Source organism: Emys orbicularis, chromosome 11 (genome assembly GCF_028017835.1).
Source record: "Emys orbicularis isolate rEmyOrb1 chromosome 11, rEmyOrb1.hap1, whole genome shotgun sequence".
Lineage (NCBI taxonomy): Eukaryota > Metazoa > Chordata > Testudines > Emydidae > Emys > Emys orbicularis.
In genome coordinates, this window is record NC_088693.1 from 60422226 (window position 1) to 60449713 (window position 27488).

The 27488-nt window shown below is 39.6% G+C and overlaps 1 protein-coding gene across 2 annotated transcripts in view; it reads right to left on the reverse strand.

Moving 5' to 3' along the window:
- Nucleotides 1–27488, reverse strand: part of RAPH1 (Ras association (RalGDS/AF-6) and pleckstrin homology domains 1) — an 89033-nt gene that overhangs the window by 39827 nt on the left and 21718 nt on the right. The window contains exons 4-5 of one of the 2 annotated variants that reach the window (XM_065413712.1): nucleotides 19675–19755; nucleotides 6316–6390 (exon numbers count right to left, since the gene is read on the reverse strand). The exons of the other annotated variant lie outside the window; for it this stretch is intronic. Coding sequence (XP_065269784.1) covers nucleotides 6316–6390; nucleotides 19675–19755 — 156 coding nt within the window. The remainder of the gene's footprint in view (nucleotides 1–6315; nucleotides 6391–19674; nucleotides 19756–27488) is intronic. 2 annotated transcript variants of the gene reach the window in all.

The window sequence follows — 27488 nt, forward strand, 5'->3', positions numbered from 1 at the left end:
TCTTTTCTGATATTCTAGTCTTAAATGATTCCTTAGCAGAGAACCATGATAGATTGTGTGGTGGTTTTATGATAAACATGTTTAAGTATGTGCTGTTTCTATTACTAAATTCATTTTCATTTGAAACTCTAAGGATTGGCTCCAGAGATGAAACAGTAGCCTATAATCATAGAAATGTTGGACTGGAAAGGACCTCAATAGGTCATCTAGTCCAGTCCCCTGCACTGAGGCAGGACTAAGTATTATCTAGACCATCCTGACAGGTGTGTTTATCTAATCTGGTTTTAAAAACCTCCAATGATGGAGAGTTTACAACCTCCCTAGATAATTTGTTCCAGTACTTAACTACTCTTACAGTTAGGAAGTTTTTCCTAATGTCTAACCTAAAACTCCCTTGCTGCAATTTAAACCTATTACTTCTTGTCCTGTTCTCAGTGGTTAAGGAGAACAATTTATCACACTCCGCTTCATAATTTATGTACTTCAAGACTCTTTTCACAAACTGATCACTCCATATCTGACTTAACAGTCCTCATCTTCAAAGAAAACCTGCACAATACTTTCAAAAGAAGAGTCTGGGAGCTTGAATTCATTACTCTGCAATATAGACTGAACAGAGACACTGAATTTATGGCTTAATCTGTACCCCATTAGCCCCTCCCTCTTTTTCTCCTATGATGGGAGGAGTGTTAATGGGTCACTCTACCTTGAATGGTCCCTTACAATATGTGAAAAGTGACAAAGAGTCCTGTGGCACCTTATAGACTAACAGATGTATTGGAGCATAAGCTTTCGTGGGTGAATACCCACTTTGTCAGATGCATGTAGTGGAAATTTCCAGAGGCAGGTATAAATATGCAGGCAAGAATCAGTCTATAGATAACGAGGTTAGTTCAAACATGGAGGATGAGGCCCTCTTCTAGCAGTTGAAGTGTGAACACCAAAGGAGGAGAAACTGCTTTTGTAGTTGGCTAGCCATTCACAGTCTTTGTTTAATCCTGAGCTGATGGTGTCAAATTTGCAAATGAACTGAAGCTCAGCAGTTTCTCTTTGAAGTCTGGTACTAAAGTTTTTTTGCTGCAGGATGGCTACCTTTAAATCTGCTATTGTGTGTCCAAGGAGATTGAAGTGTTCTCCTACAGGTTTTTGTATATTGCCATTCCTAATATCTGACTTGTGTCCATTTATCCTTTTACGTAGGGACTGTCCAGTTTGGCCCATGTACATAGCAGAGGGGCATTGCTGGCACATGATGGCATATATTACATTGGTGGAGGTGCAGGTGAATGAAAACTACAATGCATTGGTGATCTTCCAGAAAACACCCTTCTAGCCACCATGGATGTGGAGGCTCTCTACACAAACATCCCACATACAGATGGAATACAAGCTGTCAGGAACAGTATCCCTGATGATGCCACAGCACACCTGGTTGCTGAGCTCTGTGACTTTATCCTCACGCACAATTATTTCAAATTTGGTGACAATATATACCTCCAGACCAGTGGCACCACTATGGGCACCCACATGGCACCACAATATGCCAACATTTTTATGGCTGACCTGGAACAACGCTTCCTCAGCTCTCGTCCACTTATGCCCCTTCTCTACCTACGCTACATTGATGACATCTTCATCATCTGGACCCATGGGAAGGAGACTCTGGAAGAATTCCACCACGATTTCAATAGCTTCCATCCCACCATGAACCTCAGCCTGGACCAATCTACACGGGAGCTTATGCTCCAATACGTCTGTTAGTCTATAAGATGCCACAGGACTCTGTCGCTTTTTACAGATCCAGACTAACACGGCTACCCCTCTGATACTTTACAATATGTGCTAACTACTTATGCTAAACAATCTGTTCCACCTTGCATTCTGCTGTGAGGCTGGGAGTACCTTTCCCAGATCTGAAGAAGAGACAGGGCAGACCTCTGCGGGACTCCACTTGATATGTTCTTACAGCTTGATTTTGAACCAATGGTAACTACTCTTCTGAGTACGCTTTTCCAACCAGCTGTGCATCCATCTTATAAGTAGGTTTGTCTAGGCTATATTTCTCTAGTTTGTTTATGAGAAGGTCATATGAGACAGTATCAATAGCCTTACTAAAGTAGATATATCACATCTACTGCTATTCCCGGGCCCCCCGCCCTCCACAAGGCTTCTTACCCTGTCAAAGAAGGATATTAGGCTGGTCTGACATGAGTTGTTCTTGACAAATCCATGTTGATGATTACATACTGCAATATTTTTAACTTTTAGACTAAAACTATTAGAAATTAAATTCTAAAATTGTAATTTCCCTAAAAAAGATCTTATTTACGAGCAGCAAATGCTAAAGAAGATTAAAACTCATGTATAAGAAAAATCAAAGCAAAACTAAAAATATGATTTTTTAAAAAATAGTTAGGACTGTTCTTTAGTTATTAAACAGCGCTTTTCTTTTAAACTAGTTGACATGTCAAGAACAGTGCAGCAGATTTGGCAGGTAATGCTTCATTGATGCAGGGTGGGGAATTATGTATTGTCATGATTTTTTCCCCAAAAGTACAATTGGATTATGATTTTTTTTTTTTTTACAAGTATGATTGTATTAAAGTTGGTATATTTCAAAGTTTGCTACACTCTAATCAATCTACCTCTTTTCCCCTTCCCAGCCAAACAAACCATAAAACAACAAATCTTGACACAAGGGACAAAGAGGATTAACAAACAAGAAGCCTATGCAACCAGACAGTGTACTGAGCTAACTACATTTCTCATTCCGTGTGAGATATATTTTCATGAGAAGACAGACAGGTGACAGTAATATATTTGAATACACCTGCAAGCCATTCAACCACAAACTGACAACTGTTGTACACAACTGTCTACATTTTAGAAATATGACATACTAATCAATCTAATCACATTTAGCATTAGCAACTCATTTCCCCTGCAATTGTAAACAAGCCTAAAATATGAACTTAAAATAGTTTAGAACCCGTTGGAATTGGAAACAGCAGTACAACTTACTAAGGTCCTAAACTCAGTGTGACTACTCGAGCGAACAGTTACCCATGCAAGCACGTATTTGTATGATTGAGGCTTAAAAGAAGTTTATTCCAAACAATGAATCTTATTGAAATTGCATCTAGTTACAGAAGAATATCACGAATTATCACATCACAAATACAGAATCCCAATAGTTCTCAAAAAAATCAGCTTTGCTCTACTTCTCAAAGCACTAATAGCTAGTGATATCTTATTAATACAAAATATATGGGCGTACATTGAACAGAAATGGATAAAAACTAAGCTGCACTGTGATACAGTGTTCTTGAATAATTAAATTATTTTGTTAGTTTTCTTGTTTATTTTCAAAACTGGCAACTTGCAGTGATTCTCTCAATAAGTGAATTTCAACTGCATCTGAATATTACTGTTATACAAAAAACCTATGTTAATGCAATTTGTTAAAGTAGCACAGTTAAAACTGAAAAAAACCCCAAGAAATCAAAAGTTAAAAGGTTCCTTTAATAATGCTACCCATGGCCACATTACACACATCTATTTCGTAATTCCTTGTTAAATTTGTAATTAAATATGTTCTGTGTTTTAACACAAAAGAAGTAGGCTGTGCAATGTGAGTTAATGTTACTCCAAGAACCTTAACTTTTGCATTACTTGACTTCTTACATTTTATTGTACATTAATGTAGTTTTTTGCAGTTGAATTCCTTATTTTTGGAGGGTTTTTTTTTTAAAGAAAAACTTATCTGAATTTAATAAAGCTAGCAATTAAGTGGTACTATTTAAGCTATGAAGTTCACACTTCATTTAAGTGAATGCGGTAGACATGATTTCATAAAACATGAAATGGGATCCAGTAAATGTTTTTAGTTTAATATTTGAAAGTTTTCTCCAGAAAGTTTCTCTTTAAAGGATGTGCAAGCAAGAAATCATAATCAAATGCACTTTGGCAATATTAATCTGTACATAAAAATTTCCCAGCCAAAAAAAGTTTACAATTTAAAATGCAGCTTGATGATAATTTTAAATGTATTGCTTTATCTAAAACTAGATAACATTTCTCAGTGGAATAAACACTTTTCATGCACATTTTCATTTGATGCCTTGGCAAGTGTGTACACATGAACACCTTTCTAGTATACAATCCACCAGAAGCAGGAAGAACATGAGGAAAGACATGAAACTGGGAGAGCGGGGACGGGTTGGGGGAAGAGGCACACTCAAGGTTTCTGTCCATGCCACCACATTTCTTAATTCTCATGCATCCAAACCTGTAAAGTGGTTTTAAAAAAGGTAAAAGAGGAGAAGGCTGGGAAAGAGCAGAAAAATGACTTTTGTTCTGGGCTGCTGTTAAAGTTCCTTTACTATATAGCAGCTGAAATAAATTTCCTCAGGAAAACAGATAGCTGCTGGCCAGTTAAAGAAAGTGTTAACACAAATATAGCTTACTAGAAAAAACAGTAGTTTTAAAGCAGGAGTGGGCAAACTTTTTGGCCTGAGGGCCACATTGCGGAATAGAAATTGTATGGCGGGCCATGAATGCTCACAAAATTGGGGTTGGGATGCAGGAGGGCTCTAGTTGGGGGTGCGGGCTCTGAGGTGGGGCGAGGATGGAGGTTTGGGGTGCAGGTGGGTGCTCCGGGCTGGGATCGAGGAGTTTAGAGAGCGAGAGGGGGATCAGGGCTGGGGCAGGGGGTTGGGGCGTCGGGAGAGGCTCAGGGGTGCAGGCTTCGAGCGGTGCTTACCTCAAGCGGCTCCTGGAATCAGCGGCATGTCCCTTCTCCAGCTCCTATGTGGAGGCGCAGCCAGGCGGCTCTGCACGCTGCCCCATCCGCAGGCACCGCCCCTGCAGCTCTCGTTGGAGTGCCGGAGGGGGCCATTGGAGCACACAGGAGCTCCCAGAGCAGGGCCATGCCATGGCTTCCAGGAGCCATGTGGTGCGGCCCCCGACCCAGCGCCGTGGCTGGAGCGGGGCCGAGCTGTGTGGTGCAGGCCACGACCCAGCGCCCCAGCCGGAGCACTGGAGCCCCTGACCCCGCGCCCTGGCTGGAGAGCTGGAGCCGGGCCGAGCCGTGTGGTGCGGCCCGACTCAGCATCCCGGCCAGAGCAGGACCAAGCCGTATGGTGCGGCCCGCGAGCCAGCTGGAGCAGAACCGAGCCGTGTGGTGTGGCCCCCGACCCAGCGCCCCCGCTGGAGCAGAAGCTCGTGGGCCAGCTTAAAAAGGCTCACGGGCTGTAGTTTGCCCACCTCTGTTCTAAAGTATAATTGGCAAATACAGCCTAAGCCTACCTATTTAGCAAATATGCCCTTGTTGCTTTACTATATTGGCATAATCTACATATAGTCCTTGTCTTCAGATTTGCCCAGCTTCTCCCTAGGAGCACTTAAACTTTTTTTTTTTTTTTTTTTTTTTAAATAATCAAAGAAATGGTGCACAGAAGGTGGACATTAGTGAAGTCTGTCTCCTGATATAATGGATTGCAAGTCTATCAAGACAAAACTACATAGTCTTCCTCATCCAATCTGGTCATTGCTGAATAGAATCAGAGTCCATACCCTTCATCTCCTCTGATATAACAATTCCAAACTACAGGGGTATAGTAATTATGATTCCCAACATAAACAGTGCCAGAAAGTTGACAGCAATATATTAAAATGCAAGGAGTGCCTCTTGGGGTGTTACCGGCTCTTTTTCTACGTTACGGAAATAATTTAGGAGTTATCCATAAGAGACTTCTAAGTATCTTTTCTTACAGTAGGGTGTTTTTTCCAGATTACACCAAGTAAGAGCACTCAAAATAGCAAATTTGATCCTTTCTTTCTATACGAAGACAAACTGTTGCTAGTAATTTTAATTCATTTGAAGGACGTTATTGTTTTCTGGCAGTATGAGAAAAAGCATCCATGTGCTTCCCACAGCTTGATTTTTATACCTGTAAAGGGGAGGAGAACAGAAGAGCTTTCAGACTCCACAGACTTTTGACTCCACTTGACTTTTTTAGCCAAGAATGCTAGCATGAATCTTACATGCTCTCCAAAAACTTGGAATCTTTGATGGATATTTGCAGTAACTCAATAGAGTATATTTAAAATGAGACAGCCTTTAAAAACAGCCTGAGAAGAGGAAAAGTCACTCTAGTAAAAGTAAAAGTTTTGGGGGGGTTTTTTGGGTGGGGGGGGAGTGAAGGGTGACGGAAGGGAGGGAGGGGTGAGCATCAAGCCTATAAACCCAGAAGTGGGAACTGCATTCTATCAACAAGGAAAAAGTCACATGCAGGTGGAAAGAAGATGCATCACCTTGGTCAGCAAATGAGAAGGCTTTCCTGCAATGTTTCTCAGAAGAAGGGATGTTTCCCTGTCCAGATAGGAGTGCTTGTGCAGAAAGAAAAAGAGAAAGAAAATAAGTCAAAGGAAATCAGTGCAGTAATTTTATAGTGTGTTGATTATAGTAGACAAGCAGAGTTTAAGCAAACACTTAAAAACCTTCCGCACTTAACTTCCCCACACAAACTCCTCCCATTCATAAAACTCTAACGATCTCTAGACAATGAATTCCAGAAACACTTTTGACGGAAAGCAAAGGTTTAATAAGCAGTTGTGCTATTAAAAAACACCATCTTGCCCTTCACCTGTTTTTCAATGGCATAACAATTATAAAATACACTTAAAGAAAATGTTTTCTTACCTGTTACTGATTTATTTTCTACAAGATACTGGCTAGGATTTTCAAAATTACATAAGTGACCTAGGAGCACGAGTAAATGGGACTTAGTAATGTAAGTCACTTATGTAATTTTGAAAATCCTATCCACATCATGCAAATCCTATACAACTGGGCTTGCTGCTTCGGCTGTGCAGAGATGAAGACAGCATAGAACTGTCAGTCATGGAACCAGGACATGCTGGTCAAGCTTTGCACCCTGGCTGCTTTTCCCAAGAAGACTTCCAAAACTGCAGAAAAAAACCTTACCATAATGAGTGTAACTGATAATCCTGAACTATGGCCAACAAATTAAACTTTTCATGTACAGATATCCTCTCTCTCAAAATACAGTCCCCACAAGGATGGGTCAGATTGCCGAATTTCTCACAAACGAGAAATTCGCAGAAAAAACAAGTTTTCTCTCTCCTACAAGAGTTTGTCTGACAATCATCCACATTTGGGAAGTGACCAAGAGTTAAAATTTCCCAGATGAGAGAGCAGATCAAAGACAAAATATGACTCCCTCCTGAATGTCTTAATGCCAGTAAGACAAAGGTAACATGAAGTCTTCTGTTCAGGTTTTAGGGCTGCTAAAGCATGGCTTTCCCTTTTGGGCAACTTTTTCTATGCTTTACGCAGGCAGCTATTCCACCAGTAAATTTGGCAGAAGCCAGATTCTGCCTGAGGTGGGAGTCTTCGTTCCATGGGTGTTAAATGGCTACCTCATTGGCCAAGAATTTAAATTATACATAAACTGCATCAGCCACAAAGGAAGATGGGAAGGATATTTTCTAGAGAACTGACTTGACGACCTTCTCTCAAGTCATTCCTGAGAGGTCACTACAATAGGGTATTATTGCTCTGGAATAACGTCTACAGAGGATAAAGGTCTGGAAATAGAGGATTCAGTGTTTCTCTTTGGGGAGATGTCTGTTTTACTAATCCCAGAGTAAGTAAGGGTAAGAAAGAAATCCTGCTTTGAGCATTTGTTTAGACTGGGAAAATGAGTGCTGTTTTAAAATATGTTAGCTAATGCATTAGCATTTTCAAACACAACCAAGGATATGAAATAATACCACGTAGGGGGCTGTGCTATCAGATCTGCTATTCCTCCTGTTCTCCTAGCCAAGGTAATCGCGATCAGGAAGGCCGTTTTCACTAAGAGGTACGTAAGCGAACAGGTGGCCAGGGGTTCGAAGGGAGGCCTGGTCAATCCTTTCAGTACCAGGTTTAAGACCTATGTGGGAGTAGGAAGTCGAGGTTGTGGGAAGAGGTTTACTATGCCCTTGAGGAACCTTTTGGTGGTTGGGTGTGACAGCACTGAGTATCCCTCTACTGGTTGGTGGAAGGCTGTTATAGCTGCTAGATGAACTCAGAGAGCTTAGAGATAAACTATGCACTGGCCCAAAAAAGGGCTCAGATATGTGGAAGAGTAACGGATGTCAGGAAGTACACCAAAATTCGAAACCTGCACCATTTTTGCAGGTAGGTACATCGTGTCGAGGACTTTCTGCTGTATAATACCACCTCCTATGCCTCCTTCGAACAGGAGCTTTCTAGGTGTTCAAACCAAGACGACGACATTCCATGAGGCGGAGAACCCCCAAGCTGGCATGTAGGGTATTGTCCTCTGAACTGGGAGAGGAGGTGCGGAGTGACAGGGAGAGGGATTGGTGGGCATGTCACAAGCTGTGACAGGTAAGGGTACTACGTCTGTCTCGGCCAAGTAGGAGTGATCAGAATGATGTGTGCTCCGTCTTTTTATTTTCAGCAGGACCTTCGATAGTAAGGGAAAAGGAGGAAAGATGTAAAGAAGGTCTCCGTCCCAGCGGAGGAGGAGAGCATTGTCCAGGGAGCAGTAGCGTGGACATTTCTTGTTCAGGTAAGTGGCGAACAAGTCTGTGGTCGGTGCCCCCTGAACAGATTGTGAAGTTCTACTGGGTCTAGCTCCCACTCATGATTGTGTGGGAATTTGCAACTGAGACTATCTGCTATTGAGTTTTGTGTGCCTGGAGTTAGGCTGCTGACAGTGTAACAGTGGGAGATGCACCACTTCCATAGTCTCATTGCCTCCACGGAAAGGGAGGGTGACCTGGCTCCCCCTTGTCGATTGTCTGTTAGATACTCTTGTGTGATACTTTGATCAGCAGGAGGAAGTGGGTGCCGGCATTCCTGACCGCCTTTAGCTCGAGGTGGTTGATGTGAAGGGATATCTCCATAGGTGACCATTTGTCTTTTGATGCAAGGCCATTTAGATGTGCACCCCACCCTATGAGCAATGCTCAGTGGTAAGAAGTTTGAGAGGCACGGTGTCGATATGCAGCCCAAGGTCCCAGCATGGCCACTGGGGTGGTGGTGGCGGCGCCCATGGGTGGCTGTACCAAGATGGTGGTGGTGGGGCTATCTGAGGGTATGCTCGAGGACCCTGTTGATACTAGGCACTGTAAGGAGCCTGGGAGGAATACTGTAATTCTGCCTCCTCAGGTTCGCTATCTGAGCCTTCACTAGAGAGCGGGAGGAGCATGACAGACCAGCGGGGAAGACTCCCATGCTGTTCGAAGACTTGGTGCAGAAGTCCCAACACCGAGAAGAGGAGATTCCAGTATGTCTGATACATGAAGGTCCCTAGAGTGTCTGAATTCCAGCAGTGCCGACTGACTTGATGCTGCTGGCGGTACCATGGAGGATGAAGATCTTGTCCATACTGGATGCTCTGGTGCCAAATGAGGTGTCGACGATGGTACCTATGTAAAATTGCATACCGGTAATACCTTTTTTAGAGGAGTGCTTACTCCTGTCCTTATCCCTCAGTGTCGTCGTGGCTCTCTCGGGTCTCACTGTGGGGGATTTTCTGCTCTTTTTCGATGATTTGTGAAAGGGCTCAGCGATTTGTTTCTTTGGCCCACAGCCTTTATACGTTGAAGGCTCTGGGGAAGACTCACATCTTCCAGGTGACTTGTGGCGTGGGTCCAGAGAGGGTGGGAAAGCCGCCTGCATGAAGATAATTTTCTGTCCGAGTTCTCTATCCTTACGAGACCGGGGCCTGATTTCCTGGCAAAGATCACACTTTTGTTGAATGTGGCCTTCCCCGAGGCAGCGAATGCACTGGGAGTGCTTGTCTGCAACAAAGATCGCCTCTTTGCAAGAGAGGCACTTCTTAAAGCCTGGTGAGTGGGGCATACCCCATTGAGGGAAGGGTCCGCAACAAGGAAAAAAAAGCAGAGGTCTCTTTTTTGTAAAAAAAAAAAAAAAAAAAAAAAAAAAAAAAAAAGGGGGGGGGGGGGGAATATGAAGAGAAAACACTACAGCTAGAACTACAACTAAGAACTAGGAGGCTAGCTAACTACAGAAATACAAATCAAAAGTAATGGTCCTAATGGACTAGGAACAGTTCCGTCTCTAGCCAGGGGCAGTTGAGAAGGAACTGAGGGGGAACTAGCCCGCATGAGCTGACAAGCCTCGTGGCGCAACATAAGGAGAGACTGCATATGTGTGGGCCTAACGGATACTGCTACCAAAGTTCTCCAATCAGCAGCGCAGGGACGCAAGCACAACTACAGGGGAGCACCCATAGGGACACTACTTGCAGAAGAAGTGAAGCTTAACTATAAGAATGTTGTAAAATGTAAATAAAGACTTGCCTGCAAAGTTTCCTGCCCTCCCTAGGAACTTCTGCTCAGCAAGAATGGAATGCATCACACTGCCTTATCAAGAGACTTGACCAAATTCTTTGGTGAATAAATGGGGAAATACTTCCTATTCAGCTTGGCTGGGTCAGGATGGAGCTCAAGGGTGTCTATAACATTTCTTAACATAGGATCAAAGAATTCTGTTTGAATAAGCTCCTCACTAATGTCCTTGTTGGATTTAATGGATTCCAGCTCGCCCTTTCTTTTGCGATGCAGCGTCATGGCTAGAGAGTATGCCAGTTCGATCCTTAGCCTTCTTGGATATCAACGACACAGACAGGTGGGAGTTGGGACCTCACTCTCCCCCAATGAGGTAGCGCTGTTTCTTGGAAGGAATTTTTGACACGAGGTTGTTAATAGCACCTTTCAGGAGACACCTCTTCTCTACCCTTCTTCCCCACACTGGCCATCTTGCCTGCTGTCTCGGTGTGTATTGGGGTGGGGGTCAGGAACACATGCTCACAGTAAGTCAAAAAGAAGCCCAAATGCCTCAGACCACACAGAATCAAGAAAAGAAAGTTTAGCAGAAAAGGGTACTGCTGGAGTTCTATGTATTTACTGTTTAGCTGAAAATATAACACGAGGCCTGCAGTAACAGGAGCTTGGTCTGGAGCATAATGGTTGAGCTGTGGGAAATTGCAGCCAGGGTGTATGGCTTAAGGGGTTTCTCGCCTCCATTACTGATTAATTTGGGGTAGGATTGCCAGACAGACATTCTTATAAGAGAACAGAACAATATTTTGCTAGTTATAACGATCGACTATTAATTTCAGCGAGAGTTGAGGAAGCTCAATATCTTGCAAGATTGAGCCCTAGCAGCACAATTATTCTATTAACAGTCATAGCAGGTATCATCCAGCATAATTACAGTAGTATCTTTCACAGAGAAGGGGAATTCTGTTCTATGCAGAAAAGTGGACGTATCCTATATACACCTTAAAAATCAGTGCTGGCACAGGGAAGTATAAATTTGCTCAGGGAGCATTCTCCTTGCTAAGCAAAGGAGCTTGGCAAAGCAACAACTGTGTGTGAATATAACATTCTTCAAGAACTTGAAATGAGTAAATACCACAGAGAGAGAATAATAATTTAGGGTGGTCCAATGGAGTAGTAGGCACAAGGGAATAAGTAAAAAGGATTATTTACAAGATTACTTTTGTTCCATTTTATGGGGCAGAAATACACTCTGCAAACTTAGTCTGCACTTTTAAACCACTTAAAATCTATGTAATACAGAAAACCATTTAATTCAACTATCAGAAAAGTTTTGAGATTTATATTTGTTAACTTATGGAATAACCTTCCAGAAGCAGTAATGGAAACCTCATTGTTGGAGACATTTCAAGACGAACTGGATATAAAGCAATAAAAATTTACTATAGCAACAATTCTGCATTGGCCCCTAGGGATGGATCAGATGACTCATTATCCAATTTTCCCTCTCTAAATTCTATGATTCTATGCGACAAAAATGCAGGTCAGTATTTTGACCTACAAACCCTTGACACAAATTATCCTTTTAAGTATAATCCTAAATGAACGTATTTTTCCTAGGCACAATTTACATCTAGAAATACCACTGACATAAAATTCAGAAACCCAGATAAGAGTTATGACATACAGATAAAAATAAAACTTGCTACTCCAAAAGGGGTGAGCAAAAACTTTTCATGGTAACTCTTTCATATTTCTAAATCTTTAATACATTTAGCCAATATGTCTGGATTATCAGATATTTCTGTCCTTTGCCCATCCAACTTTAACTTAATCGGTTAGAATAAGTAGAAGGCAGCCAGTGGCAGCAAATTTCTGCCTGACTGCTTTTAGAGTCTAAATATTATATTTAGACAAAATAGTAAAAAAGACCCCAGCCACAATATAAACAACAAGGAGTCTGGTGGCACCTTAAAGACTAACAGATTTATTTGGGCATAAGCTTTCGTGAGTAAAAACCTCACTTCTTCGGATGCATCCGAAGAAGTGAGGTTTTTACTCATGAAAGCTTATGCCCAAATAAATCAGTTAGTCTTTAAGGTGCCACCAGACTCCTTGTTGTTTTTGTAGATACAGACTAACACAGCTACCCCCTGATTCTAGCCACAATATAGTATTTCTTAATGTATCCATATTTAGTATTTGCCAGGTGGCCAATACAATCCTGTGTTCCGTTAAATTTTTTTCCTGCTGTGATAGTTGATTCATTGACTCCTAGCATAGACGTCCAATCAGTTTCCCATAACTAAAAGACATTTCCCACTGTTAGTCCAATAGAAAAAGTACATTTCTTTCCCTTAAAGGTAATGTCTGTAATACTGCAATCAGGTAGCATACAATTGAACACTAGAAATTAAAAAGGCTTGAAACAGTCTGAGACGATTAAGAAAAATGGTTAATTTAAAGACAACCCCCTACCTCCCTGCAACATTTATCCTCCCATTAAAATGAAGAGCAGAGCATGGTTAGGAGAAAAGGGTCTTTCTAGAAGGGGAGTAAGGGAGCTAAAGCACTGCATTAAAAGACATTCATTCTGGTTTAGTTATGCCATTTGCACACCTATATCCAGAATACTCAAATAATTAATGTTTTCTAGTCAGTACACACCAGGCATAACATGACTTATTCACGTACATGTAATCAAGACCAAGTCAAGCAGAGTGTCCGTAGAGTTTGCTAAATAGGTAAAATGGTCAGGTATTTCTAGCCGAGCTTCTTTCACAAAGTATTAATTCAAGCCAAAAATTGTACACACTGTGTACACATGGCTAGAATCCCTCTACTTGATTTATTTATAGGTAAACATTTTGAAACACCATCTTTTCTTTAAAGACATCTGATCTTGTCTTTACTTGGACTGAATTTTCTTAACGTCCCTTTCCCAAATTCTTGTATAAAATGAAGCTATTAAATCCTACATGCAATGGAAAGAGTGGGAACGTTCTTGAAGAACTTCATCCTGCTGTATGCACTAGACGAAACTTCATAAAATTAGATATCTGCAAATATTCAAATACTCGTTTTCTGCTTCCTTTCAGTGAAGCAGTTTTAGAGAGTCAGCAAACTCTTATGTCAACTCCTGCACACTGTAAAGGTATAAGCAGGTGTATTAGCTTCTGTGAACAATATGGGAGTTTACTGCATTATTTTCATAAAATGCGTGACTCAGTTTACTTGTTCAGTCTTGTGCTGCTTGTTACCTGACCTCAACGGGTTAACTTCTTTTCAGAGACACCCACTGGGAGTGAGGAATGGGTGATCAATGCACTAATGTGTGTCAAGTAGCCATACCTGGGTGGGTGAAAGGACTATCGAGATACATTGGCATGTGAATAAATCCACCTGGGTAGTACAACAGATAAGGTTTTCACCCCTCAGCTCATAGAGAGCCGAGTGCTAAAGAAGTGGACAAACCAAAAAGACTGGTTCTACCAAGCTGGCTGGTAACTAAGCATTGGATCATCTGGTGGAGGACCTACAACACCTGACAAGGTTGATCCGGAAGTTACCGGAGGAAGGGAACTGAAAGTTATAAGAGACAGGGTCATAACGCAGAGGTCATACAGATTCCATGATTTGGAAGCCATGTGCAGGAGAGAGGAAGGATCCTGAATACCTTAGAAGACTCTGACCAAATCTCAAAGAATGCTCAAGAGCAGTGAGGAAAAGAGGCTGGGAGTGGCATATAGGGGTTTTATTGTTTTTTTCTGGATCTGTGTATTGTGCTGTCTAAACTAATGAATGATTACTTTTGGAACCCTGTTGCAAAGTCTATTTGCTTCAACTATCCACTGTCCTTGAAGATGTGAACTGAAAACCTGAGTGCACACAAGGTTGGAGTTCTCGGTAAGGGGTATGCTTAAGCTACTGAAGAGTCTGGAGGAGCCAGCACCAGTTTCAGGGCCTGGGCAGTTGGACTGCAGGGTCTCCGAAGGGGTGCTAGACAAAGGATCTGTATCCTGAGCGTATGCCTAACAACCCAGAGCCTGAGGCAGTGCTTGGACTATGCTCAGACTCAAGAAGATTAAGAATACAGGGGTCCAGTGTGGCAGAATCCAAACAGCAGCTTAGTGAGTGTCCTGTTGTGGGAGCTTGATGAGGGCCGTGACAGCTTTCTGCAAGGATCTCACTGCAGGATTTCTTCACAAAAGGTACCCAGGTGTGGTCTCACCACAATTAGTGTAAGCAGTCCAATGTAGCTTGTTTTGGCCATCACAGAAAACACAAAAACATTTAGCGTAGAATGAAGGAAAGAAGACTGATTTTACAAATCAGCATTATATATGCTTGTAGCTGATCTTCTTACCAGAAGCACTCGTTTTTCAGGGGCCATGTTTACAACACACACAAAAGGAACTCACTATGTTTTGCACAATAAAGAATAAATTGTCAAATAATTTTTAAATACTTTCCTTCTTTAAAATTTATTTTAAAAGGCCAGGGATAGATGCAAAGGGAACCATATGGTGATGAGTGAAATTACAAACAGAAAATGTACAAAATGAATATACATATATATATATCTATCTATATCTATATCTATATATATATCTGAACAGGCAATTCAAGCTACATTAAGTTTTTTGTTAATAATAGTATTTCAATTTTTGCAAGTTGTAACTTTACAAGTTGCACTTAGATACCATAAAATGAACACTATATCAAAAATGATTCAAATCAAAACCAAGATTCTCTAACCAAATATTCTCATCCGATAAAAGATTTATAAAAACCTAATCCATATCCTTCACAACAACCCTTAAAATTACAAAAATGAAAAACATTGCAAGCTATCACATGCATAAAAATCCCTTATAAAAATCTGCCAATCTAATCCAAAGATCTGAAAATCAAATAAATACAGAAATAGGGGATACCGCTAATAACTCTACCAAAATTAAACTTTAATCTCAAACACACGCAGTAAAAAAAAAAAAAAAAAAAAAAAAAATAGATTTTAGCATGCAAATGTGTTAACACAACACATTCCACGAATCACCACAGGTTTTATTTACAAGAGCTAAATTTGAATAAAATGGACATTAAGTTCTTTTTTAATTTAAATAAATATATTTTTAAAATGTAAAATACTTTTCACATATAGTTCATTCAATAAAAAACAGCTTGCCTTGATGTTCATAAAAACATGGCATATGTACTTTGTTCCAAATTACTTTTAGGACTTCAAAAGATTTCCTGCATTCCTTCCTTCCTTGAAAGAAAGGGACACATCCATTATCTTCAGGCCTACATACCAGTAGGGGTTCATGAACCAGCTGTTGGGTATAGCATTTTATAATATTTTCAAAGAGCCCGCCACACAAACACTGGATTTTTATGCTATTCTAGGAAGAGAATTCAATGCTACAACTCTATTTGCGCCTATTCACAAATACTGCAAACATTTATAACTACAGTGCAGAATGACCAAGCATGTTTTCAAGTATTTAGAATATAAACTTCTATACAAAACACTTCCACCCTACTGTTTACATGTACTTAACAGCTAAATAAGATAAAAGGTCATATGTACCATTTTACTCAGTGTTTTCTTGTAAGAATGTAATTAAAACTAATGTATGTGTCAAGCAACATTATTAGCTGTACCACAAATCTTTTGCCTGTGTACTGGTATTGACAATTTCTCCTTCCCTGGTAGCTAAATACTCAGTTACAATTTGGTAGTCTTAACTTATTTGAAAGAAAGGAATGGAGTTGGTCTGCTTCATATTTTTTCTTTGCTATAAACAAAGAATCTGAGACTGAGACTGCAAATATTTATATTAATCTCAATTTATAAACAAATAAAAAAAGACACTCCCATCTGTCTCAAAGGGATATTTATGCATCATCTAAGACTTCTGAAGATTCTAGTAAGAGTTTTAGCTTTCCCAAAAATAAACATGAGACAAAATTGTAAGGAAGTCTTTGTTAGACAAGATAAAACAGATGGACTCAGAGGACTCGCACATAGCAGGATGATGATTACTGGAAAGTACTGTGTTGAAGTGTATTGAACTGCAGCAGAAAATCTTTCAAATATCCAAAAATAAACAGCTTCCCTCCCCTTTCACAAAGAATGGCAGTTTCCTTTTAATAAGCTCAATGTACGGTTTTTAATTCCTGAGGTTAGTAGGGCTCAAGAGGAGAACAGACTTCAAGTTTAAGTTAAAAAAAAAAAAAAAAAAAAGGCTGTATGAAAATCCAACAAACACCAAAGTGTTTCACTCACTAATGGATGGAATGGATTACTTCTTCTCAGTCAAATGTCTAAAACGTGCATCATGGGTAGCAAATTTATACATATAGACAAAATATGTCTGTATGTCAACCTGTTTATTTACAAACGTAATTCTTTAGAAAAAACTGCTTTTAAAATATGCACATAAAATACTGCATCTTGCAAGTATATGATGCTCAGAGTTACTACACAACATGCCATACACTTAAGATTGTCAGAATTAATAATTTCAACGGATATTGATATATATTTTTAAGCATTTTTTTCTATTTTTATCTATTTAAATTTTCACAGCTGTGCAAAATTATGGCTTTTAAGCTTTTTATCCCAATTTTTATCTATTTAAATTTTCAGAATTGCAGGAAAGCACTGGAAAAATTGGACAATGGGGGGCATGGAAGGTCACACAATTATTTAATGTCAGTAGGCATTGACATTCAAAAAGTTATAGCTTTATAACCGTTAAATCACAAATTGTCAACATCACCTGTCAAAAAAGTAAATATCCTTAAATCAAACACTACAATTGTCAAGCAACATTTTTCTTACTTTGCCCAAAAGTAGATTTCGATGAGCAATGGAAATACTTTTTCATTGGTTTGTGTGTATACAGGGAAATTGACATTTACCGACAAAAAACTAATCCTTCCAAGCCTACATACACACTATTATTAGACATGAAAACCCAGAAGTTAACTAGGGCTGCAATGCAAATGAGTTGCTTATTTCATATCAGTTCCTTTATCTAAGGAGGTTGCTCCTTTGAAGTTAGAGACTTGAAGGATACTATATGGAGCAATCTCTCCATTCAGAAATAGGTGGAATATACCTATGATCCTTAAGTACATCTGATATATCTAATTATGTATTATTTGAAAGATTTATAGACTTTACATTATCCAAATATTAAAATACTGTACTACTGTAAACAGATAAGTTTACATGTTCTTTACACTGTTCTATAGACAATACGTAATTAACAGTTTGATGCAAATTTCACAATTCTTCCCCCCCAAATCTTCTGAAATTTCTTAAGAACTTACTCTAACTTGCTATTCTTAGCTTTCTGTTACAAAGTAGATTTAATCTATATGAAACTTCAAACAGGCTTTAGATAGACAACATCCTCTTAAGGCTCTCTTCATAGAATGATTCACCCCAGTACATGGAAAATGTGTGGATCTCAGGAACAGCAGAACATCTTGCTACATTTCTTATGAAGTCATCTACATTGTAAATGGATGAGGTCCCCACTAAACTTTTTCCTTTAAAATACAGTCAGTGCTACTGCATTCAAATCTACAGAAATATACTGCAATGACAACATAAGGCTATTGAAATTTACAAAGCAATTTTTTCAAATACACTATAAAAAAATCATAAAAGATATTTAGAGCTACACTCTGCCCAGCCATTCTGTAATCTTACTGCAAAGTTTGCACTTGGTCCGTTACTTAGACAGATGGAAAACAACAGCACATCAGAGCAAAAGATATTTACCAATGACAAAGATCACAAATATTGTAGACAAAAAAAACCTAACCACAAATTTTGCATGAATAAATAGTAACAGTAAAGCCATTAATCAGATGTTTAAAAAATCAGAACTAAGTCAATATACAGATGTAAGAAAGAATGACCATCAAGAACAAAAAAAAAAACCAAATGACTAACACAGAAAAGTTCCTACCTAGCGTGGCGAGGAGAAAACCTGTAAGTTTTTCTGTATATTTTCATTCACAGAGTAATTGTTCTATACATGTGGATAATTTTACTAAAGCTAGAGTATCGTATGCCATTATCCAGTTGACTGATTAATTCCTTTTATATAGAAATTCATCTATTACTAGGATATCTACATTTGCTGTGCTCTTGTCTAACTTATCTTCTACAATGACTTTACCAAAAGGAAGAATCCTGAAAAACACCCATGGAAAACACTGGGTTATGAATAAATGGTTTTTCACCAGAAGTTTTTCCAAAGACTAACATGACTGATCAGGTTTTGGATTTTGGGTTTTTTTAAACTTTATTTTTATGAGTGAAGCAGAAAACCTACGTATCGAATCTAAATAATATTCTATTTTCACAAGATTCTCTTGGCTTATCAAGCCCTATTAAAATATATTATGAATACTAAATGGTTTGCCTAATTTAGCCAGCTGAGGGCATTGTTGTGCAATTTATGCTTTACAGATTCGTTGCAAGAACTAGAAAGATGTTTTACAATTCCATTTTTAAATCATATCTATTCTCAGAGACAAAAATTTAGAAAGGGGATGGGACCAGAAACAGTGACATAAGAAAAACCCACATTTTGGCACTCTTAAAAAATCCGGGTAAAGGTCACTGTACCGTAATTTCAAATTGTAATAGTATTTCCTATTCTTCAGAAGAAAAAATGTCTAATTTGAAAGAGACTAAAAAAATGTAAATAAGTTTAAATACATTAAATTCTGTAGACAGACTTGCCTACCAAACTGAGTTTTTATACTTTTATTCTATGGTTATAAATAAATACTGAGAAGACTTTAGTCCTGGTTCTACCACTAGCCTGCTGGGTGACCTTCATATGCCTTAGCATCCCCATCTGTAAAACCAGAATAATGCCACTGACCTCCTTTGTAAAGCTCTTTGAGATCTACGGATGGAAAGCACTGTATAAGAGCGAGGTATCATTATTATAAATCCTAGAACGCAACTAGTGGAGAAATCTCATATTGCATCCTTCCCTTGGAATGGCTAAAGCTTTGCTAGCAGCAATCAGGCTTAATACACGGTTTTAACCAGAGTGTAAATAGCTTACTCAAACTAGTACATTTGGGAATTAATTGCTAGAGGATAGGTAAGGATCAACTGTAAGGAAGTCTGCAAAAAGTTACAGGTTATGATATAGGCTTCACTACTGTCTCCATTGCTGAGGTGTTAATGTATAAGGCTCAAATCACTGATGCAGTTTCTAATTACAAGGGGCACTGGTATACCCACAGGCGCACAAAAAGGAGACAGACAGACACGTTATAACTTACAGGAGTCAGCTCAGCCTCCTCTTCTGTGAAGTCAATGTGACGCTTGGACTGCTTGATGGGATGTCCCACAGAAACATTATGCTGTGAAAATGAAGGAATGGGGGAGGAGAAGTGGGAAAATGAAAGAAAAAGGAAGAAGAGGAAAAGGCACCATTTATTATCATGCAGGAAGAGCGGGAATGAGCAGTGATGTGAACCAGTAAAAGAAAGAGAAGTGAAAATAAACATATCAAGAAACATGCAACATCCCTACTCCCACCCTGTTGTGCAACAACTATCAATAATTTTTAAGGATAAGAATAGATGCTTATTTTCCCCTTCCACCTACAAAAAATACACAATTTGTTTGTGTATTACATTCTAGACTACTAGGAAAGAAAATAGTAACCAATTTCTGATGAGTATATTTGTTTATTTTCATGTAATATATGTTATTACCCATTTTTCAGCTACACTGAAACTGATTAAGAAGAAACCAGACCCAGATAATACACATTAGTAAATAGCTATGGGTTTGTGACCTAAGATTATATTCTCTCCTTTGCACCTTTTGTCCTACCTCCCCACAAATATCCTAACCCCAAACACAGAAAATAATGCCACTTCTAGCACTACATTTTCCTCCTTTAACTAACTACAAATCTAAACCTAACAATATGTTAAACTAAAATGGAAGGCTGTTCTTGTTTTATTCATAACCAGGCACATGCAATCCTTATCCAACTGGGTAAAAATTAACCGATATCTGTAACCATAAAAAGCCCGTTTGCATTTCTGGAAGTTGTAACAGTATTTGATTTATTAAAGAACACTACAGAAATTCCTTTCACATTTTATAATTCCACTGAATGCTGCTATGTTCCTAATTTTGGTCAGCTGTTCCAAATGTGTTTTTTGGCCAAGTATGACTAAACAAGTAATCTTGCTAATTTTACACAGATGATGTATCTCTAGTCCCCTCTCTTCTCCAATATGAATCCCTGTATTTTTTAAAAACATTTAATTATCTCAGTATCAGGAGGACAAGAAACTGGTTTACAAAACAGAAAAATATTCTGTGATCATATATTATTTACAAGCTCCCATACTAATTCATCACAGCTTTTAGGGAGAGATTTTCATTGGGAGTTGGTGCTTTTGACAGAAAACTTTAATAACATCACAGCATAACACTGTCACAATCCCATTTTTCTGTTTCTCAGGTCAGATCCAGTTCCTTGGCAGAAATCTGCCTCCTCTTAAGTATGAGTTGTGCAGATTTTCTTGTGAGGTTATTAATCTAGAGGTTTTAAAACAGGGTTCTATTGATTTTTGAATTCCTGTTCAATTATTTTCTCTTATAGCTTGTCTACACAGTGAGGTAATGCACACTATAAGGGTGTGATTTCTAAGTCCACTAACATGTTGCGCATTACTTGGTCCATTTAGACCTTGCTGGTGGGCACTAAAAGTTTTCTAGTGCCTTTAATGTAGTGCTGTTTGAAACAGTATCAATTAATGCACAACAAAAAGCACATCCCCAGAGTGCACATTACTCCACCATGTACACATGCCCTTAGTTTGTCCATATTAATGGTACAGGATATATTATGCATCTGTACCTATTGAATGTGTGTGGGGATGGGCAGGGGGTGGAGGTGGAAAGAACTATTTATATTTTCCTACTGGAGTGCACTGTTCCAAACCTGTCATCTTCATTAATGGACATTTGAGGAAGGGGAAAGGGAAACTGATTTCTCTCATGGGGACATGTGAAGGAGTGAAGTGTTAAAAGGCTTAGAAAGATCACTTTACTGGGGACAGCTGTGGTATCAACAGTAAACACTGATTAGTCTATTGTCATCAGCATCTCTAATCAGAAAAAGCACATGCACACTTGGATCCAAACACTTCAAGGAGGTTCTAGTTCAGCTGACTGCTATTGGCAAGTGTCTATACTCCTTCCATAGATCAGGAGAAAGCCCATCATTTGACCAGCTCAATGAAGGTTGAAGTCTTGGGCTAAGCCTCTTCTTCTTAGAAGGATACAGAGTTGGGCACTGGAACTTCTCACATATTTGAAGTCTCTAAAAGAACATGGAAGGGAGACAGAGAAAGAGCGAGCGAGCGCAGTCCTATTTACATTTTGGGAGGTGCTAAGACAGTACAGTGCTGAGGGTTATATAAGTATCTGAGTAGACAGACATCTTCATACCAATATGAGTCACCTGCAAGAAGCTGTTGGTAAGGCTTCTTAAGAAATAGGTTCAGATAACTGGTCATAGTGGAAAATTTTAGGATTTTTTCCTATCATACACACAGTTTTCTCTTCTGTTTTAGTGGAATGAGTTCATGTTCTGTTTTCAACAGTTTCTGGTAGACAGTGCAGTAGTTAGCCAGTACTTTTAGGAATTAATATGTTTTTATCTCTCTCTCTCCTACTGCTCCTTGTGTTTGCTTTTTATGGCTTTAAGAAAAGTAAGTTAAAGTGGAAAGGAAACAGTCTACCATGTTTGCCTTCAAAACTCATTGCTTTAAAATCACAGAGGGATCGGAGAGACAACACTTAGCCCTAAAACTGAATGTAATTAAAATATGGCTGTAGTAGCAACACCATACATTTTAAAATTTTTATTCTACAAGTCAAATATCAAATTCCTTCATTACGGTCAATTTAACCAGCCAGTTGTGACAGATGAGACATTTTTTAATTTAACTGGAATGATGGAAAAACTCCATTAGCACAGTACATCCTAAAACTATGATTAGGGAATTGGTTCAGTACTGTCTCAGAGGGAAGAATGTCACCTATTGAATGACCAAGAACAGTTCCCCACATCAAGTAGGTTTTCCATGGAGGTTTCCAGTCTAAACACTGACCCAGTCTAAGCCTTCCTAGCTTGTGTGATCTGAAGACATACCACGAAGTGCCATAGCTGCAGGCATGGAAATGCAATAAAAATAACATGTTGATTTTAAATAACTTAACACCCAGGTTATATATTAACCAAGAAAACCATATTAACTGAAATGTCAAGATATTTCAGCAATTTAACTACCAAAACTATTCATTAAATGGCTGGAAATGAGAAAGTGCATGTAGGCTTCTAGCACTGTGCACCGAGGTTGATACTAATTTCACAAATGTTTGCAATGAACAACCTAAACAAATGATAAAATTGATTTGCAAACAGACTGGAGTTTTAGTTTTTTATGATCTTCCATTCCAAAGTTATTCAAATTCCTCCCCACAGTTCATCTCACTTCCCTTTTTTAAAAAAAACCCTCAGTAAAAATAATCAATATTCTCCAAAAAAGACTTCTGCTACAGACTACCTTGTAGCTATAGTATATCATACAAACAGAATGCCGTACTGGTCTTATACACAAACCACTTATGGGAGTAGCTAATGCAGATGAATATTGCAATGCATAAACAAACAAGTTCCTAAAAATTACAAACTGATAAGTTTATCTTTAAGATATTTTGAATAACTCCATAAGATTTGGCAAGTTTGTATTTGTATTTCAGAAACATTTTAATAACTGGACTGCTGATACTTGTGCTGCCAAAACAGCTGAAAACCAGATAGCGTTTCAGAATGATGGATTTGCAGAATTTTCCTTTACTGTTGAATTTTTTTGGGGGGTGGGGGGGTGGGGGGGGGAGTCAGAAATATCATTTGTGATGAACTGTTCAAAAAAAAAAGTGGGGAAGGGGCGGGAGAAGGAGCTGTGTTAACAACCATGGTTAAGTCTCATATTTATTAATTCTTTCAATTTGCTAAATTTTACAGACTAAATAAATGGTCATTGGAAGCAACCACAGCCTTCGTGCCATGTGGCCAACAGTTGGAATGCCTTAAAGTAACTGGCAAAGAACAGGTTTAATTTGAAACCTCAGAGTTAAAGTCCCAGTCCCTGATTGGTGCAAGTCATGACTACACATGACTGCTTATATCCTTGATACGAGCTAACTGCACACAATTCATAGAACATAAGGAACAGAACATAGTCTCCCAAATACACATATAAAAGCCAATACTCCCCATGTTAAAAAGTGCTCAACCTAGAGATTAAATAGGCCAAACTTGTTTTAAGACATCACAAGAATAAATTAATAGATTCATGGATTATAACGCCAGAAGGGACCAATGCAATCATTCACTCTGACCTCCGGCACAATGCAAGCCATACAACTTCTCTGAATTAATTCCTGTTTGAACTAGAGCACATATTTTACAAAAAAAACCTAAAATATAATGAAATTCAATGATCCAAGTCTATTTTGAAAGAGAAAATTGCTTATTGTAGATGGTCCACAGTCAATGTTTGTCTTTTTATATATGAATATACTTAAATATATTAATATACAATATGCTAGTGGTCACCATATAAACATTTAGCAAGTTAACACAGAGATATGTGAGATTTCACACCTGTATACTATTCTAAGGACTGGGAAGCTTTTGTTATACAGTGTCAGATACTACAGGTGTTAATTTAATGATGGCCGTCATACAAACCCACAAAAGAACTAAGGTACAGTTGCCGAGGGAGCCAAACTTTGAATTTCCTTACTTATGTTTCTTTTAATTAACATTATCATTATCTTACAGTATAGTTTTACACTGAATCTGGTTTTTTTGGGCCAGTAAATTTAACACCTCATAGTCAGATTTAAGTTTTGAAATGTGTCCCCAAAGCTCCATTATCTTTCCATCAAAGATGTACTAACTATGCTGAGTGAATTCTGGTGCAACGCCTATAATTATTTTCAAATACGTACACAGAGGTTCCTGATTTCTACATCTTACACCTTGTAGATAAGTTTAAATTAGGGTTGTCACGCTATTAAAATGATTAATCGCGCTGTTAAACAATAATAGAAAAACCATTTATTCAAATATTTTGTATGTTTTCCACATTTTCAAATATATTGATTTCAATTACAACATAGAATACAAAGTGTACAGTGCTCACTTTATATTTTTGATTACAAATATTTGCACTGTAAAAAACAAAAGAAATAGTATTTTTCAATTCACCTACTGCAAGTACTGTAGTGCAATCTCTTTATCATGAAAGTTGAACTTACAAATGTAGACTTATGTAAAAAAAAACCTGCATTCAAAAATAAAACAATGTAAAACTTTAGCGCCTTCAAGTCCACTCAGTCCTACTTCTTGTTCAGCCACTCAGACAAACAAGTTTGTTTACATTTGCAGAAGATAATGCTGCCTGCTTCTGGTTTACAATATCACCTGAAAGTGAGAAAAGGCATTGGAATGGCACTGTTGTAGCCCGCGTCGCAAGATATTTACATGCCAGATGCGCTAAAGATTCATATGTCCCTTCATGCTTCAGCCACCATTCCAGAGGACATGCGTCCATGCTGATGACGGGTTCTGCTTGATAACAATCCAAAGCAGTGCGGACCGACGCATGTTCATTTTCATCATCACGAGTCAGATGCCACCAGCAGAAGGTTGATTTTCTTTTTTGGTGGTTCGGGTTCTTTAGTTTCCGCATCGGAGTGTTGCTCTTTTAAGACACCTGAAAGCATGTTCTGTCCCAATCAGATTTTGGAAGGCACTTAGATTCTTAAATCTTGTGTCGAGTGCTGTAGCTATCTTTAGAACCCTCACATTGGTACCTTCTTTGCATTTTGTCAAATCTGCAGTGAAAGTGTTCTTAAAATGAACCACATGTGCTGGGTCATCATACGAGACTGCTCTAACATGAAATATATGGCAGAATGCAGATAAAACAGAGCAAGGGGACATACAATTCTCTCCCAAGGAGTTCAGTCACAAATGTAATTAACACTTTTTTTTAACAATGTCATCAGCATGGAAGCACGTCCTCTGGAATGGTGGCCAAAGCACAAAGGGGCAAACAAATGTTTATCATATCTGGCATGTAAATACCTTGCAATGCCAGCTATCGAGGGACTGGTGAGGCCAAATCTGGAGTACTGCGTCCAGTTTTGGGGCCTCCACTACAGAAAGGATGTGGACTGTAGCGGGGTGGACACCTGCTCCTGCCTGGGAGGGCTGGAAAGCAGCCCTGGAGAGGGCTGCAGCTCTAAAAGCCGGGCTAATTGGGGAAGCGGCCGCAGCTGGGCCACACCCCAATCAGGCCATAGCTGGCCTGTATAAGAAGGCTGGGAGCCAGGAGCTCAGACACTCTCTCTCTGCATTCAGAGAGAGAAGGGCCTGGCTGCAGGGAGCTAGAGACAGGGTACCTGAGTGGAGCAGGGCTGGGGAAAGGCAGAGGAGCCGGGGAGCTCCAGCCTGGAAAGCCCCAGGCTGTGGCCTAGCAGAAGGCCAAGGGGTACTGAGGGTTGCAGAGGGCAGCCCAGGGGTATGCAAAGGCAGCAGGTCCAAACCCAACCTTGCCAGTGATGAGTAGGCTGATACTGCAGTCTGCCCCAGGGCATGGGGGCTAGACGATGACTGGCAATAGCCTTATACTGAGGCGAGGTGGGGATAGTGGGTGGGGGTTTCCCGGGGAGGGGAGACCCTGAGAGAAAGGGGTTACTGCCAGGGGGCAGCACCCCAGCTAACAGGGCACCGTAGTCCAGGGAAGGACACAGGGGGGCCAAGTGGCAGTGGATCACCGGCCTGCAGAGGGTGCTCCGGGCTGGACATCGAGCTAATTCCCTGAGAGACCAGCAGGAGGCGCCGCAGGGGTGAGTCCGAACTGTTACAGGACAAATTGGAGAGAGTCCAGCGGAGGGCAACAAAAGTGATTAGGGAGCTGGGGCACATGACTTATGAGGAGAGGCTGAGGGAACTGGGCTTATTTAGTCTGCAGAAAAGAAGAGTCAGGGGGGATTTGATAGCAGCCTTAAACTACCTGAAGGTGGATTCCAAAGAGGATGGAGCTAGACTGTTCTCAGTGGTGGCAGATGACAGAACAAGAAGCAATGGTCTCAAGCTGCAGTGGGGGAGGTCTAGGTTGGATATTAGGAAAAACTATTTCACTAGGAGGGTGGTGAAGCACTGGAATGGGTTACCTAGTGAGGTGGTGGAATCTCCATCCTTAAAGCTTTTTAAGGCCCGGCTTGACAAAGCCCTGGCTGGGATGATTTAGTTGGCGTTGGTCCTGCTTTGAGCAGGGGGTTGGACTAGATGACCTCCTGAGGTCTCTTCCAACCCTAATCTTCTATGATTCTAAGAAGAGGGCAGCATTATCTCCTGTAAATGTAAACAAGCTTGTTTGTCTTAGTGATTGGCTGAAGAAGGACTGAGCTGACTTGTAGACCCTGAAGTTTTACATCATTTTGTTTTTGTATACATTTTGATTTCAATCACAACACAGAATACAATATATATGGAAATGTAGAAAAACATCCACAATATTTAATAAACAATAGAATACCAATTGAAGTGTAACAGTGCGACTAATCGCAATTAATTTTTTTAGTTAACCACATGAGTTAACTGCGATTAATTGACAGCCCTAGTTTAAATATGAACAAGTACAAAATCAAATTCCGTTAACTGGAACTACTTATTGCTAAATGATGTATTATCATGGTATAGAAGCCAGAGTCTCCTGCTGTCACACAAACTGAATTACAGATTTTAAGAACTATCACATTAGGAAAAAATGCAGTACTGTGCCAGAAACCAAATGGCAGGCTTCAAAATTATCTGCAACCCCTTGAGTATACACAGTACCCTAACAATGACCGACCATGAATGGATCTTTTCACCAAACGTCAGATATAAAAACTAGCTGGGTGGGCATGACTGATGTTCTGCTCCACGCCCCTCTCCCCCAATTATCTCCTTCCCTCTACTGCTGCCCTATAAAGAGCTCAGTGC